This window comes from Oncorhynchus clarkii, chromosome 21 (assembly GCF_045791955.1).
Source record: "Oncorhynchus clarkii lewisi isolate Uvic-CL-2024 chromosome 21, UVic_Ocla_1.0, whole genome shotgun sequence".
NCBI classification, from domain to species: Eukaryota; Metazoa; Chordata; class Actinopteri; order Salmoniformes; family Salmonidae; genus Oncorhynchus; species Oncorhynchus clarkii.
In genome coordinates, this window is record NC_092167.1 from 43,513,831 (window position 1) to 43,529,084 (window position 15,254).

The 15,254-nt window shown below is 44.1% G+C and overlaps 1 protein-coding gene across 2 annotated transcripts in view; it reads right to left on the reverse strand.

The window, feature by feature from the left end:
* The window catches only part of LOC139379086 (cGMP-specific 3',5'-cyclic phosphodiesterase-like), a 76,736-nt gene that overhangs the window by 4,030 nt on the left and 57,452 nt on the right, over nucleotides 1-15,254 (reverse strand). The window contains exons 12-19 of one of the 2 annotated variants that reach the window (XM_071121883.1): nucleotides 14,645-14,704; nucleotides 11,254-11,400; nucleotides 10,334-10,459; nucleotides 8,683-8,777; nucleotides 8,513-8,600; nucleotides 2,372-2,472; nucleotides 1,807-1,884; nucleotides 686-749 (exon numbers count right to left, since the gene is read on the reverse strand). In XM_071121883.1, coding sequence (XP_070977984.1) covers nucleotides 686-749; nucleotides 1,807-1,884; nucleotides 2,372-2,472; nucleotides 8,513-8,600; nucleotides 8,683-8,777; nucleotides 10,334-10,459; nucleotides 11,254-11,400; nucleotides 14,645-14,704 — 759 coding nt within the window. The remainder of the gene's footprint in view (nucleotides 1-685; nucleotides 750-1,806; nucleotides 1,885-2,371; nucleotides 2,473-8,512; nucleotides 8,601-8,682; nucleotides 8,778-10,333; nucleotides 10,460-11,253; nucleotides 11,401-14,644; nucleotides 14,705-15,254) is intronic. The other variant, XM_071121885.1, reaches the window with a different exon arrangement.

The following is a 15,254-nucleotide window of genomic DNA, read 5'->3' on the forward strand; positions in this document are numbered from 1 at the left end:
GGGTCTAGAGCTGATATGGGTCTAGAGCTGAGTCTGGTTCTAGAACAGGTTTCTGGGTCTAGAGCTGAGTCTGGGTCTAGAGCTGAGTCTGGTTCTAGAACAGGTTTCTGGGTCTAGAGCTGAGTCTCGGTCTAGAGCTGAGTCTGGGTCTAGAACAGGTTTCTGGGTCTAGAGCTGAGTCTGGTTCTAGAACAGGTTTCTGGGTCTAGAGCTGAGTCTCGGTCTAGAGCTGAGTCTGGGTCTAGAGCTGAGTGTCTATCCTCCTCTAAGAAGAGTTCTAGAGCTCTTTGATCACAAACACACAAACGGTTAGAGACTTGTCAGAAACTCTCCTTCCATTGCACCTAGGGAGCTTGATGAGGAACAGGAGGAAGAGACTTACACAGGGAAGTTGAAATGACACCAGGAGAAGAAGAGAGACAGAGACAGAAAGAGAACATAATCTAAGGGGTGAAAAGAAAATGGAGAGGTACTGAAAAAGGATGAGAACAATGAGAGCTGTGTGAGTGAAAAATTAAACGTTTGAAAGAATATCAAAGGAGATAGCAGTAACAAGAACACAGTAACAAGACAGTAACAAGAACACAGTAACAAGACAGTAACAAGACAGTAACAAGAACACAGTTGAGTTTATGAAGTCTTGAGAGTCTTGAGGCTAGTGAATGTGATCCCACTTTTCTCTTACCCTCTTCTGTACTGGCCAGGGCTTGGTAATGGCAGAGATGTCACATGCAGTCATCAGCATTGACCTACAGCAGGTGATACACAAGCATATTGTTGGACAAGCAAGGCAAGAGAGTGGGTTATGTTGAACCATTACGCTCAGCATCACTCCATCAAGGGAAATATTGTTTCTAACAAAGTTATCTACATAGATTTCAGGATGTGTAGATAATCATAATTCATGTAAACAGCTTATGGGGTAAGTTGAAATTGAGGGACAGGGTTAAGTTGAACTGAGGGACAGGGTAAGTTGAACTGCGGGACAGGGTAAGTTGAACTGAGGGACAGGGTAAGTTGAACTGAGGGACAGGGTAAGTTGAACTGAGGGACAGGGTAAGTTGAACTGCGGGACAGGGTAAGTTGAACTGCGGGACAGGGTAAGTTGAACTGCGGGACAGGGTAAGTTGAACTGAGGGACAGGGTAAGTTGAACTGAGGGACAGGGTATGTTGAACTGCGGGACAGGGTAAGTTGAACTGCGGGACAGGGTAAGTTGAACTGTGGGACAGGGTCAGTTGAACTGCGGGACAGGGTAAGTTGAACTGCGGGACAGGGTAAGTTGAACTGAGGGACAGGGTAAGTTGAACTGAGGGACAGGGTAAGTTGAACTGAGGGACAGGGTAAGTTGAACTGCGGGACAGGGTAGGTTGAGCCTCCTACACATTTCTGTACTGAATGAAATATGACCACAACCTTTTTAAAACCATGTCTATCTTAATTTCCCAAACACAATTCAACACGATCACAATTGCTTTTTTTTGTCTTCTAATAATTTTAAGCATATTTTAACATAGGCTTAACACCTAATAAAGACTTTGTCCTGTTTTAAAGGGATACTTTGAGATGTTGGCAATGAGGCCCTTTTCCTACTTCCCCAAAGTCAGATGAACTTGTGGATCCATGTTTATATCTCTGAGTCCAGTATGAAGGACTTTAGAGGGAGATGTTCGCGAGCCAATGCTAACTAACATTAGCACAATGACTGCAAGTCTATGGGAATCTACTAGAATTGATCCCAACCTTGAAAGACGCACAACCAAGCTGTCCCCAGGTGAATATGTATATGCATATTGTGTCCACTAACCTCAGCAAGTCTTTATGATAGTCATCGTCCCAGACAAATTGGCTGTTCTTGGTCAGTTCAAAGAACTCTCCTCTCCTCCTGAAAAGATAGGCAGTAAATTTGATATCTGTCTTTCTCCCCGTCTGCCTGCTGTCTAGTCATACGCCCACACTTCAGACAAGAAGAGGGAGGGAAAGAGAAAGAGAGAGAGGGAGGGAAAGAGAGAGAGAGAGGGGGGGGGGGCTGAGATTAGGAGATAAGGAGAGAGAGGGGGGAAGAGCTGAGATTAGGCGATAAGGAGAGAGAGAGAGAGAGAGAGAAGAGCTGAGATTAGGAGATAAGGAGAGAGAGTTGTGAAAAATAGAAAAAGTGTTAGGGGGGAGGATAGAGAGAGATATAGTCAATTACTGCTTTAGTACATTATTACTAGATCTTCTAATGAATAGGGTCTGAATACAACTTCCACCTTGACATTTTTCACAGCCCATCAATCTTAATTGAAGTTCTAATGAAAACTCTGCATAAAAATGTGACTTGAACGGTTCCCCTCTGTGCGCATCCCAGCTGTGTGTGACATTGTACCTACTTCATGTACAGAGCCAGGTCCGTAGCCAGAATAGCCCTCTCGATCATCTTCAGAGTGGCCTTGTACTCATCCAGAGACAGACTGCTCAGAATCTGATTCCCCTGAGGTAGAGAAAGTGGTGGAGAGAGAGAGGGAGGAAGGAAGGAAGGAATGAAGGAGAGAGAGAGAGAGAGAAAGGGAGGGAGGGGAATGGAGGTGAGAGAGGAATGGAAGGAGGGAAGAAGGAAGGGGGGATGGATGGATAGAGAGATAGAGAAGGATGGAGATAGATGCAGGGATAGAGAGAGAGGGAGGCAGGGATGACAAATTATTGATCCAGTTAAAGTTTTGTCACATGAAAATGTGAAAATTAAATGAAAAATAATAACAAGGAATAAATACACAATGAGTAATGATAACTTGGCTATATACACAGGGTACCAGCACTGAGTGTGCAGGGAGGGGTATGAGGTAGTTGAGTGCAGGGTTACAGTGTTGCTTGAAAGTATGTGAACCCTACAGGGCTGGTCATTATTTTGCTATAAAATGAACATATAAAATCATCCTTATCTCTAAACCCCAATATGTAATAAAGGCATTCCAGGTAAATGACAGAAACAAAAAAAGATTATATATTTTCATTGTTTATTTAACAAAAGTGGTTTATTTAACAGAAACTCAGATGTGACATGTGCAAAAATATGTGAACGCCTTCAGTCAATAGCTTGTGGCACCTCCACTAGCAGTGATAACATGTAGTATAGCCAGCAATCAGTCTCTGTTATCTGTTTTGAGTGATTTTTGCCTACTCCCCTTTACAGAACTCAGCCAATTGAGTGAGGTTTGAGGGGTGTCCGGCATGAACTGCCCGTTTCAGGTCCTGCCACAGCATCCCGATTGGATTTCGGTCAGAAATTTGACTTGGCCAATCCAAAACACAAATCTTCTTTCTCCTGAGCCATTCTTTGGTAAATTTGCTTCAATGCTTTGGATTGTTGTTCTTGTTGGAAGACCCCTTTTCGGGTTCTGGACTGATGGCCTGACGTTCTGTTCAAGAATCTCCTGGTATCCCTCAGAATCCATGGTTCCCTTAATGATGTCACCCAGGTCCAGAGGAGGAAAAGCAGCCCCAGATCTTGTCATTCCCACCACCGTGCTTTACTGTTGGGAAAAGGTTATTTTGGTGGTAGGCAGTGTTGGGTTTTCGCCAAACAGAGCAGTGTTGATTGTGACCAGAAGTGTCCATTTTGGACTCATCGGTTCATAGAATGGACTTGCAGAAACCATCAGGTTTGTCCAGGTGGTCTCATCGGTTCATAGAATGGACTTGCAGAAATCTTCAGGTTTGTCCAGGTGGTCTCATCGGTTCATAGATTGGACTTGCAGAAACCTTCAGGTTTGTCCAGGTGGTCTCATCGGTTCATAGATTGGACTTGCAGAAACCTTCAGGTTTGTCCAGCTGGTCTCTGGTTAAGACGGACAGTTTGACAGCAGAGGCTTCTTCTTATCAACCCTCCCATGGTGGGCATTTCGATTCAGTGTTCTTATTATTAGTGCATGCACAGTTACCTGAGATGCAGCAAGGAAGGTCTGCAAATCTCTAGATGTTATGTTTGGGATGGCTTTTATCTGATGTATTATTGTTCTTGTGGCTCTTTGGGATACCTTGGAAGGGCGTCCACTTCTAGGCCGAGTTGCTGTCATGTTAAATGCTCTCTATTTGTAAATGATTTGCCTCATAGTGGACTGAAGGAGCTCAAATCTTTTTGAAATAATTTTATAGCCTTCTCCCCAGACTGATGTGCTCTCACAACCCTCGTCCTGTTGTCCTCTGAGATCTCCTATCCTCTCTGCATGGAGTGGTTTGTATTCAGCTGGATGGGTAACACCAAACTGACTGGGTTTCTTATTTCTGTCAGAGTCCAACCCAAACTCTTTCCTAATGATCTCTCCTTTGATTGGTTCATTTTGTACCCAATTATTTACCCACCTGATACTACTTACCTACTTGATTTAACCAATGCAACTTGGGGTTCACTTATTTTTGCACCTGCACTAATTCCTTTTCAATTTAGTTTTTCTACAACACGCATGATCTCCCCTACACCAACATATGGTATTGGTAAATAGAAACCCGTTGTGTCATATCAATAGGCTGGTTCTGATTAAATGGTAAAAACAAATTAAATCTGTAATTGCACAAGGGGTATATGCTGTATGTACATACAGTGCCTTTGGGAAAGTATTCAGACCCCTTGACTTTTTCCACATTTTATTACATTACAGCCTTATTCTAAAATTCCCCTGCAATCTACACACAAAACCCCATAATGACAAAGCAAAAACAGGTTTGTTGAAATTTTATCAAATGTGTAAATATAAAAAAACAGAAATACCTTATTTATATAAGTATTCAGACCCTTTGCTATGAGACTCAAAATTGATCCTGAGGTCTTAGACAGGATTGTGTCGAGGCACAGATCTGGTAAAGGGTACCAAAAATTGTCTGCAGCATTGAAGGTCCAACAACACAGTGGCCTCCATCATTCTTAAATGGAAGAAGTTTGGAACCACGAACACTCTTCCTAGAGCTGGCTGCCCGGGCAAACTGAGCAATCGGGGAGAAGGGCCTTGGTCAGAGAGGTGACCAAGAACCCGATGGTCACTCTGACAGAGCTCCAGAGTTCCTCTGTGGAGATGGGAGAACCTTCCAGGGGGACAACCATCTCTGCAGCACTCCACCAATCAGGCCTTTATGGTAGAGTGGCCAGCTCGCATAGAGTTTGCCAAAGGCACCTAAAGACTCTCAGACCATGAGAAACAAGATTCTCTGGTCTGAAGAAACCAAGATTTAACTCTTTGGCATGAATGCAAAGCATTATGTCTGGAGGAAACCTTTCACCATCCCTACGGTGTAACATGGTGGTGGCGGCATCATGCCGTGGGGAAGTTTTTCAGTGGCAAGGACTGGGAGACTAGTCAGGGTCGAGGAAAAAGCACAGAGAGTTCCTTGATGAAAACCTGCTCCAGAGCGCTCAGGACCTCAGACTGGGGCGAAGGTTCACCTTCCAACAGGACAATGACCGTAAGCACACAGCCAAGACAACACAGGAGTGGCTTCGGGACAAGTCTCTGAATCCCCTTGAGTGGCCCAGCCAGAGCCCGGACTTGAACCCGATCGAGCATCTCTGGAGAGACCTGAAAATAGCTGTGCAGCGATGCTCCCCATCCAACCTGACAGAGCTTGAGAGGATCTGCAGAGAAGATTAGGATAAACTCCCCAAATACAGGTGTGCCAAGCTTGTAGCTTCATACCCCAGAAGACTCGAGGCTGTAATCATTGCCAAAGGTGCTTCAACAGAGTACTGAGTAAAGGGTCTGTAATATATTTTTTTAAACTTTTAACAAATTAGCAAACATTTCTGAAAAAAAATGTTTCTTTGTCATTACGCGGTATTGTGTGTAGATTTATGAGGGAAAAAAATTTGAATACATTTTAGAAGGCTGTAACCGAACAAAATGTGAAAATAATCAAAGGGTCTGAATAATTTCCAATGGCACTGTATACAGTAGGTAGGAATAAAGTGACTAGGCAACAGATAGAAAATAAACAGTAACAGCAGCGTATGTGATGAGTCAAAAGAGATTAGTGCAAAAAAGGGTCAATCCAGATTTTCCGGGTAGATATTTAATTAACTATTTAGCAGTCTTATAGCTTGGGGGTAAAAGCTGTTCACTGTCCTCTTGGTTTCAGACCTGCATTGCTACCGCTTGCCGTGCGGTAGCAGAGAGAACAGTCTATGACTAGGGTGGCTGGAGTCTGGAGTGTTTAGGGCCTTCCTCTGACACTGCCTGGTATAGAGGTCATGGATGATTAGGAAGCTTGGCACCGGTGATGTACTGGGCCGTACGCACTACCCTCTGTTGTCCCTTGCTGTCAGAGGCCGAGCAGTTGCCATACCAGGCAGTGATGTAACCCTTATGATGCTCTTGATGGTGCAGCTGTAGAACCTTTTGAGGATGTGAGGACCCATGCCAAATCTTTTCAGTCTCCTGAGGGGAAATAGGTTTTGTCGTGCCCTCTTCACAACTGTCTAGGTGTGCTTGGAACATATTAGTTTGTTGGTGATGTGGACGCCAAGGAACTTGAAGCTCTCAACCTGCTCCACTACAGCCCTGTCGATGAGAATGGGGGCGTGCTCGGTTCTCCTTTTCCTGTAGTCCACAATCATCTCCTTTATCTTGATCATGTTGAGGGAGAGGTTGTTGTCCTTGCACCACACGGTCAGGTCTCTAACCTACTCTCTATAGACTGTTTCATCGTTGTCGGTGTTGCGTCATCGATAAACTTAATGATGGTGTTGGAGTCGTGCCTGGCCGTGCAGTCATGAGTGAACAGGGAGTACATGAGGGGGCTGAGCACGCACCCCTGAGGGGCCCCTGTGTTGAGGATCACTGTGGCAGATGTGTTGTTACCTATCCTTACCACCTGGGAGCGGCCCGTCAGGACTTCATTAGATATCGTGCACCAGCTGTTGTTCACCGATATACATAGACCACCACCCCTTGTCTTACCAGAGGCTGCTGTTCTATCCTGCCGATAGAGTGTATAACCCACCAGCTGTATGTTATTCATGTTGTCGTTCAGCCACGACTCTGTGAAACATAAGATATTACAGTTTTTAATGTCCCGTTGGTAGGACATACGTGTTTTTAGTTCATCCCATTTATTTTCCAGCGATTGTGCGTTGGCTAATAGTACGGATGGCAAAGGCAGAGATAAAATAGATTTCAGTTTTCCTGCATTAAAGTCACTGGTCACTAGGAGCGCGACCTCTGGGTAGGCATGTTCTTGTTTGCTTATGGCCATATACAGGTTGTTGAGCACGGTCTTAGTGCCAGCATCAGTTTGAGGTGGTAAATAGACAGCTACACAAAATATCTTGGTAGAGTGTGGTCTACAGCTTATCATGAGGTACTTTACCTCAGGCGAGCAGAACCTCGAGACTTCCTTAATGTGACATCACGCACCAGTTCTTGTTAACAGACACACCCCCTCCTCTGACCTTCAATGTTAGGTTAGGAACAGCTGCATAAGTTGTTGATCTTTTAACCTTTGACCTTTGTGATGTCACCTCTGTTAATATGTGCATTCTATCACAAAACCTTCACAGAATTCAGAATGCAGCCGCCATTCTGTCCTGCCGATGTATAGAAAAACCAGCTACATTTATATTTTCCATGTCCTTCTTCAGGTACAACTCTGATTAAATATATGATATTACAGTTCTTCAAATCACATTGATAGGATAGTCTCGAACAGAACTCATCCAGTTTATTCTCCAGTGATTGCACGTTCACCAATAAAACGGAGGGTAGAGGCGATTTATCCACTCTCCGATGTAGTCTCGTCAGGTATCCCGCACGCCGGCCTCTTGGGCGGGGTCTCATCCTTCTTCGAGTGTTGGGATTTAGGGCCTGGACCACGATAATCAATATGTCTTTCGCCTCCGACTCATTGAAGTAGAAGTCCTCATTCAAAACGAGGTTAGTGATAGCTGTTCTGATGCCCAGAAGTTATTTTCCGTCATAAGAAACGATGGTGGAAATATTATGTACAAAAAAAGTTCAGATCAGCGCCAAAAAAACGCACACCAAATAGCACAACAGGTCAGAAACACCTTAAAATGGCCGCCATTCCCTCTGGCGCCATTATTAGGTTAAACTACAGCATGGTTGCCATGGCAGCACAATTCCACAATACTAGAAAACAGTCAATTCATCAATTGGATCTGTTCTCTTTATCTTTGCAATGTGTGTGTTTAATGATGTATTTGTGTGTGTGTCTACTACATCCAGATGAGCTAACTGATGCTCTCCGGTGAATTTGTGTCCATGAAGATGAATCAGGTCTCTTATTCACAGTGCTTAATTACACCATAGCAGTGTTATCTCCTAGACAAGACTAGCAGCTGGAGCTCATGGAATTGGCCCTACAAAGAGAAAATGAGGAAACACCAATAGAATCCTGACACGCATGATAAATACATTATGGTGAACAATGCCTTATTGTTCCAAATGAATAAATGCAGAATTAACTAAGTGAATAGTGGAATTAATTCATAAGGGTGTGTGTGTGTGTGTGTGTGTGTATGATCTTACTGGGCTGTTGAGGATCATGAGGCACTGATCAAAGTGGTGGTGCTCCATGGTGGAGTGGCAGTAGAGCTGGGCCAGGGGATGGTCACTCCTGATAGAGATGCACACACAACCACTGTGAGATTCTGTGACACACACACACACACACACACACACACAGTACTGCAGCCTACCTCTGTATGTAGGAGTTGTTGACCCCTCTGTGGTCCAGGTCATGACTCAGAGTGGCGATCATCAAGGCCAGGGTCTCCAGATCAGTCATATTACTCTGACAGAGAGGGAGATGGAGGGGAACAAGAGAGGAGAGGAGAGGAGAGGAGAATGAATCACACCATCCACTAAGATGTCGTTCATTATGAACAGTCATAGTATTAACGCACCAACTTCCATCACAGGCCACCAGCTAAACACATACAGTATAGACCATGAACACACAACTACACACACCTTAACACATCTTTCCACAGCTGTTATATACTCCTCTAGCTCTATGGAAGGACACAGGTGCTTATCACAGGCCAGTATTACAACACGCAAGACAACAAGGGTTGGGCAAACACACTCACACAACAACTCTCAACACACACGTGCATGCGTCCATACACACACACAGAGAGGGGAGTCAGTCGCTTAGCACTGTCTGCTTGAGAGAGCAGCTTACACATCAACTCAACAGCTATTTGTTAGCAACACCTGGATAGTCACCTTTAATCTAACAGAGGGAGTACATGTAGTCATCAGAACAGAGCATGTAGTCATCAGAACAGAGCATGTAGTCATCAGAACAGAGCTGGGTGTGTGTACTGAGGGTTATATACTAGAACTGAGTTGGACTAGAACTGGGTTGGACTAGAACTTGCTTGGACTAGAACTGTGTTGGACTAGAACTGGCTTGGACTAGAACTGGGTTGGACTGGAACTGGGTTGGACTAGAACTGGGTTGGACTGGAACTGAGTTGGACTAGAACTGGTTTGGACTAGAACTGGCTTGGACTAGAACTGGGTTGGACTAGAACTGGCTTGGACTAGAGCTGGGTTGGACTAGAACTGGCTTGGACTAGAACTGGGTTGGACTGGAACTGAGTTGGACTAGAACTGAGTTGGACTAGAACTGGCTTGGACTAGAACTGGGTTGGACTGGAACTGAGTTGGACTAGAACTGAGTTGGACTAGAACTGGCTTGGACTAGAACTGAGTTGGACTAGAACTGGCTTGGACTAGAACTGGGTTGGACTGGAACTGAGTTGGACTAGAACTGAGTTGGACTAGAACTGGCTTGGACTAGAACTGGGTTGGACTAGAACTGGCTTGGACTAGAACTGGGTTGGACTAGAACTGGCTTGGACTAGAACTGGGTTGGACTAGAACTGAGTTGGACTAGAACTGAGTTGGACTGGAACTGGGTTGGACTAGAACTGGGTTGGACTATAACTGGGTTGGACTGGAACTGGGTGTTTGGGATACGTTGAGTTCTGTTCCTGTCAGAGATACAGTACTTGTTTGTTCAAGTGTCTTTGACTATTTATGATAATGATTCTTCCTATATCATATTACATCTGATATCTTCCAACTAAGACAGCAGAGTAATGCATTCAGAGGTACAACATTTGGTATTTAAATATTAAGGTAACTGGAAGCGAATGCTGACTTGACAGAACACAGTGGTCGGACTGACCCGGTAACAGCACAGTTACAGCATGTTGACTCAATAGCCATTGGTCGGAATGACACAAATAAGACTTCCTGCTGGGGATATATTATTTATTGATTGGACGGAGTGACCCGGCACCCCTTCCATGCTAGTCATTGATTGGCTGAACTCACCTGTAACCGGCCAGATTTGAACAAGGCGAACATGCACTGGGAGGTGTTGAAGGCGTGTCTCCAGTTGTGGTAGGCCACGTTCTTCCTATAGTTCTTCTTAACACTCAGGATCCACTGGCACAGACTCTACAGAGAGAGAGAGAGAGAGGGAACGGAGGGAAAAGGGGGAGAGAGAGGGGGGGGTATGAAGGAACACAGTAGGAGATAGACAAGAAAAAGTGGGGAGAAAGAGGGAGAGATGAGGAGGAGGTGGTGGGAGAGGAGGAAGAAGAGGAGGGGAGGAGGAAGGGAAGAGGAGGAGGGGAGGAGGATGGGAAGAGGAGGGGGAGGGAGGGGGAGGGGAAGAGGAGGGGGAGGGGAAGAGGAGGTGGAGAGAGCAAAAATGGCCAGCAAGAGAGAGGGAAAGGTTAAGAAAATAGAGAACAGACAGAATGACAGTGACTTTAATTGTATCTGTACATTCTCAAGCAGTAGAGCTTCAAATTGGCCAGACTGGCAATCTGATTGGTGTTATAGGAAAACTTAGACCCCCCTGCTAATAGAATCACTGGATTCTGTTCATCCAATCTTTCCATGTCCATCCATTTACCGGCATAAGCTTCCAATCAACTCCCTATCAGCCAATGCATAGTGACTTACACATTTGTTCAATAATGATTTGATAATAAAAATTGACATTCATTATGACCTTTTTCTGAACCTCAAAGTCCTTCGCATTCTATAGGTTATGATGTCGTCAGTCATCTATTGTGAGTGATGCATGACAAGGCCACTGTGGTGTGTTAAGGAATCCTGATTAAGAGGGTGGTGAGCTGTTGTTATGAATGTATAAACACACATATATGTACTCACACACATACCCGCATGTGCACATACATGCACATAGTCACGTATTCACACACACACACACACACACACACCTTGTATTTCATCTGGAAGTTCTGGACTAGGTTGAGGTCTACAAACATGCGTATGGTGGCCTGAGTGGTCTCAGCGTCGGACAGCTCAAAGTCACTGAAACTGAACTCCATCAGACGCAGAGACTGGGCCGACGGAACAGTGGCCATCTTCACAAACAGAGAGAGGAGTGTGTGAGAGGGATGTACACATATACGGCACACACACATATACTATATTTATGCACATAAGCACACACGCACACCCTCTCTAAGCACCAGGGATCTCTAGCAGGCATTAATAATTGATGAGCTGTGATCAGGGAGAGTATCTATCCGTGTTCGGCTCACCTCCCCTTTAGCTGACAGACAGCACTTCTACCCAGAGCAGACAGGACACCCCTAATGCACAAAGGATCTCTCTCTCTCTCTCTCTCTTTCTTTTTAGATTAGAACCTCTCTTTCCTCGCTCCTCTCTCTCTCTCTTTATTGTCATGGGAAACATATGTTTACATTGCCAAAGCAAGTTAAATAGACAATAAACAAAAGAGAAATAAACAAGAAAACACTTACAGTAAAGATTACACTCACAAATGTTCCAAAAGAATAAAGACATTTCAAATGTCATATTATGTACAAATCTTCCTTCTGTGATGGCACACTGGTATTTCACCCAATAGATATGGGAGTTTATCAAAATGGGTTTGTTTTTTAATTCTTTGTGGATCTGTGTAATCTGAGGGAAATATGTGTCTCTAATATGGTCATACATTGGGCAGGAGGTTAGGAAGTGCAGCTCAGTTTCCACCTCATGTGTGCACATAGCCTGTCTTCTCTTGAGAGCCAAGTCTGCCTACGGCGGCCTTTCTCAATAGAGTCTGTACACAGTCAAAGTTTTCCCTAATTTTGGGTCAGTCGCGATGGTCAGGTATTCTGCCACTGTGTACTCTCTGTTAGGGCCAAATAGCATTCTAGTTAGCTTTTTAATTTTTTTTGGTTGTGTCTAATTGTGTTGCTGTCCTTGGGCTCTGTGTGGTCTGCTTGTGTTTGTGAACAGAGCCCCAGGACCAGCTTGTTTAGGGGGCTCTTCTCCAGGTTAATATCTCTGTAGGTGATGGCTTTGTTATGGAAGGTTTGGGAATCGCTTCCTTTTAGGTGGTTGTAGAATGGTCTGCATGCATTAGTCGGTGTGTTACGTTGTAAACGGAGGATATTTTTGCAGAATTTGTATGGAGAATGTGTTTGTCCCATTTTGTGAAGTCCTGGTTGATGAGCGGACCCCAGACCTCACAACCATAAAGGGCAATGGGTTCTAGAACTGATTCAAGTATTTTTAGCCAGATCCTAATTTGTATGTCGAATTTTATGTTCCTTTTGATGGCATAGAAGGTCCTTCTTGCCTTGTCTCTCAGATAATTCACAGCTTTGTGGAAGTTACCTGTGGTGCTGATGTTTAGGCCGAGGTATGTATAGTTTTTTTGTGTGCTCTAGGGCACCGGTGTCTAGATGGAATTTGTATTTGTGGTCCTGGCAACTGGACCTTTTTTGGAACACCATTATTTTTGTCTTACTGAGTTTTACTGTCAGGGCCCAGGTCTGACTGTAACGGCTCTCCTCTTCCTCTTCTGAGGAGGAGTAGCAAGGATCGAACCAATACGCAGCGTGGTAAGTGTTCATCTTGTTTTTTTTATAAGAATAATGAACACTGAACAAAACAATAAACGACCACGTGAAAAAACACAACCGAAACATTTCCGTGTGGAACAAAACACTGACACGGAAAATAAGCACCCACAACTCAAAAGTGAAACCAGGCTGCCTAAGTATGGTTCTCAATCAGGGACAACCAGGCTACCTAAGTATGGTTCTCAATCAGGGACAACGATTGACAGCTAGCTGCCTCTTATTGAGAACCATACCAGGCCAAATACAGAAATCCCAAATCATAGAAAAAAGAACATAGACAACCCACCCAACTCACGCCCTGACCATACTTAAAACAAAGACATAACAAAATAACTAAGGTCAGTACATGACACTGACAGAATCTGTGCAGAAGATCTAGGTGCTGCTGTAGGCCCTCCTTGGTTGGGGACAGAAGCACCAGATCATCAGCAAGCAGTGGACATTTGACTTCAGATTCTAGTAGGGTGAGGCCGGGTGCTGCAGACTGTTCTAGTGCCCTTGCCAATTCGTTGATATATATGTTGAAGAGGGTGGGGCTTAAGCTGCATCCCTGTCTCACCCCACGGCCCTGTGGGAAGACGTGTGTGTTTTTTGCCAAATTCAACCACACACTTGTTGTTTGTATGTTTGTATGTTTTGTATGTTTTTCACACAACATCACTTTCCATCAATTTGTATAGCAGACCCTCATGCCAAATTGAGTCAAAAGCTTTTTGGAAATCAACAAAGCATGAGAAGACTTTGCCTTGGTTTTGGTTTGTTTATTTGTCAATTAAGGTGTCCAGGATAAATACGTGGTCGGTCGTACGGTAATTTGGTAAAAAGACCATTTGACATTTGCTCAGTACATTTTTTTTACTGAGGAAATATACGAGTATGCTGTTAATGATAATGCAGAGGAATTTCCCAAGGTTTCTGTCAGTTATTTGGGTCAAATCTGTCTCCACTTTTGGGGATATTAGTCCTTGGTTCCAAATATTGGAGAAGATGCCAGAGTTGAGGATGATGTTAAAGAGTTTAAGTAGTCAATTGGAATTTGTGGACCTCTCTCTGTCTCTCACGCGGTCTCGCTCTCTCTCACGCGGTCTCTTTCTCTCTCTCTCACGCGGTCTCTCTCTCTCTCTCACGCGGTCTCTCTCCCTCTCACGCGGTCTCTCTCTCTCTCTCTCTCTCTCTCAATTTTAAAGCCTAATCATTATGGTCAGTCTTTTTTCGTTATCCTCATAGGCCTGCATGAGTATCTACATGTGAGTCGTCATATTGGTTAGGTTTACATGTGCTGGAGTCACCTCATCTATACACGGTCCTTCCACTAAACCTGAAGGAAGGCATCTGTCTGGCAATGCTTGTATGGCCACAAGTGTGTGTGTGTGTTTGTAAGTGTGTGTGTGTGTGTGTGTGTGTGTGTGTGTGTGTGTGTGTGTGTGTTTGTAAGTGTGTGTGTGTGTGTTTGTAAGTGTGTGTGTGTGTGTGTTTGTAAGTGTGTGTGTGTGTGTTTGTAAGTGTGTGTGTGTGTGTGTGTTTGTAAGTGTGTGTGTGTGTTTGTAAGTGTGTGTGTGTGTGTGTATGTGTGTGTGTGTGTGTGTTTGTAAGTGCGTGTGTGTGTTTGTAAGTGTGTGTGTGTGTGTTTGTAAGTGTGTGTGTGTGTGTGTGTGTGTGTGTGTGTGTGTGTGTGTGTGTGTGTGTGTTTGTAAGTGCGTGTGTGGTAAGTTAATAAATTGTAATTTACCGCAGTTACCTGCAGCGCCCGCGTCTCTTCCTCTGCAGCAGAGGCATGATAGGAAAGGACCTGAGAATGACACACACACACACACACACACAGTTATCCCTCTGACTACATTACTACAGGTAATAACAAACCCCTGGTGGGAAAAAGGTCCTCACATGTCATACTGTAGTAAAAGTAAATATACCTTAACAGAAAATGACTCAAGTAAAAGTGAAAGTTACCCAGTAAAATACTACTTGAGTAAAACTCTAAAAGTATCTGGTTTTAAATGTACTTAAGTACAGTGGTAGAAAAAAAATGACTCAATCGTCAATCGTCAATCGTAAAAGTACAAAGTTAAAGTGGTTGCTATTCATCAAACTCCTTATATTAAGCGAACCAGAACGGCACAATTGTCTTATTATTTTTAATTACAGACAGATGGGCACACTCCAACACTCAGACATCATTTACGAACACAGCATTTGTGTTTTCCGTGAGTCCGTCTGATCAGAGGCAACAGGGAGGACAAAGTGTTAGTTCATTCTGTCCTGGTTGAGCATTCTAAATGTAATGAGTACTTTTAGGTAATAGAAAAGGTATGGAATAAAAAGTGCATTATTTTCTTTAG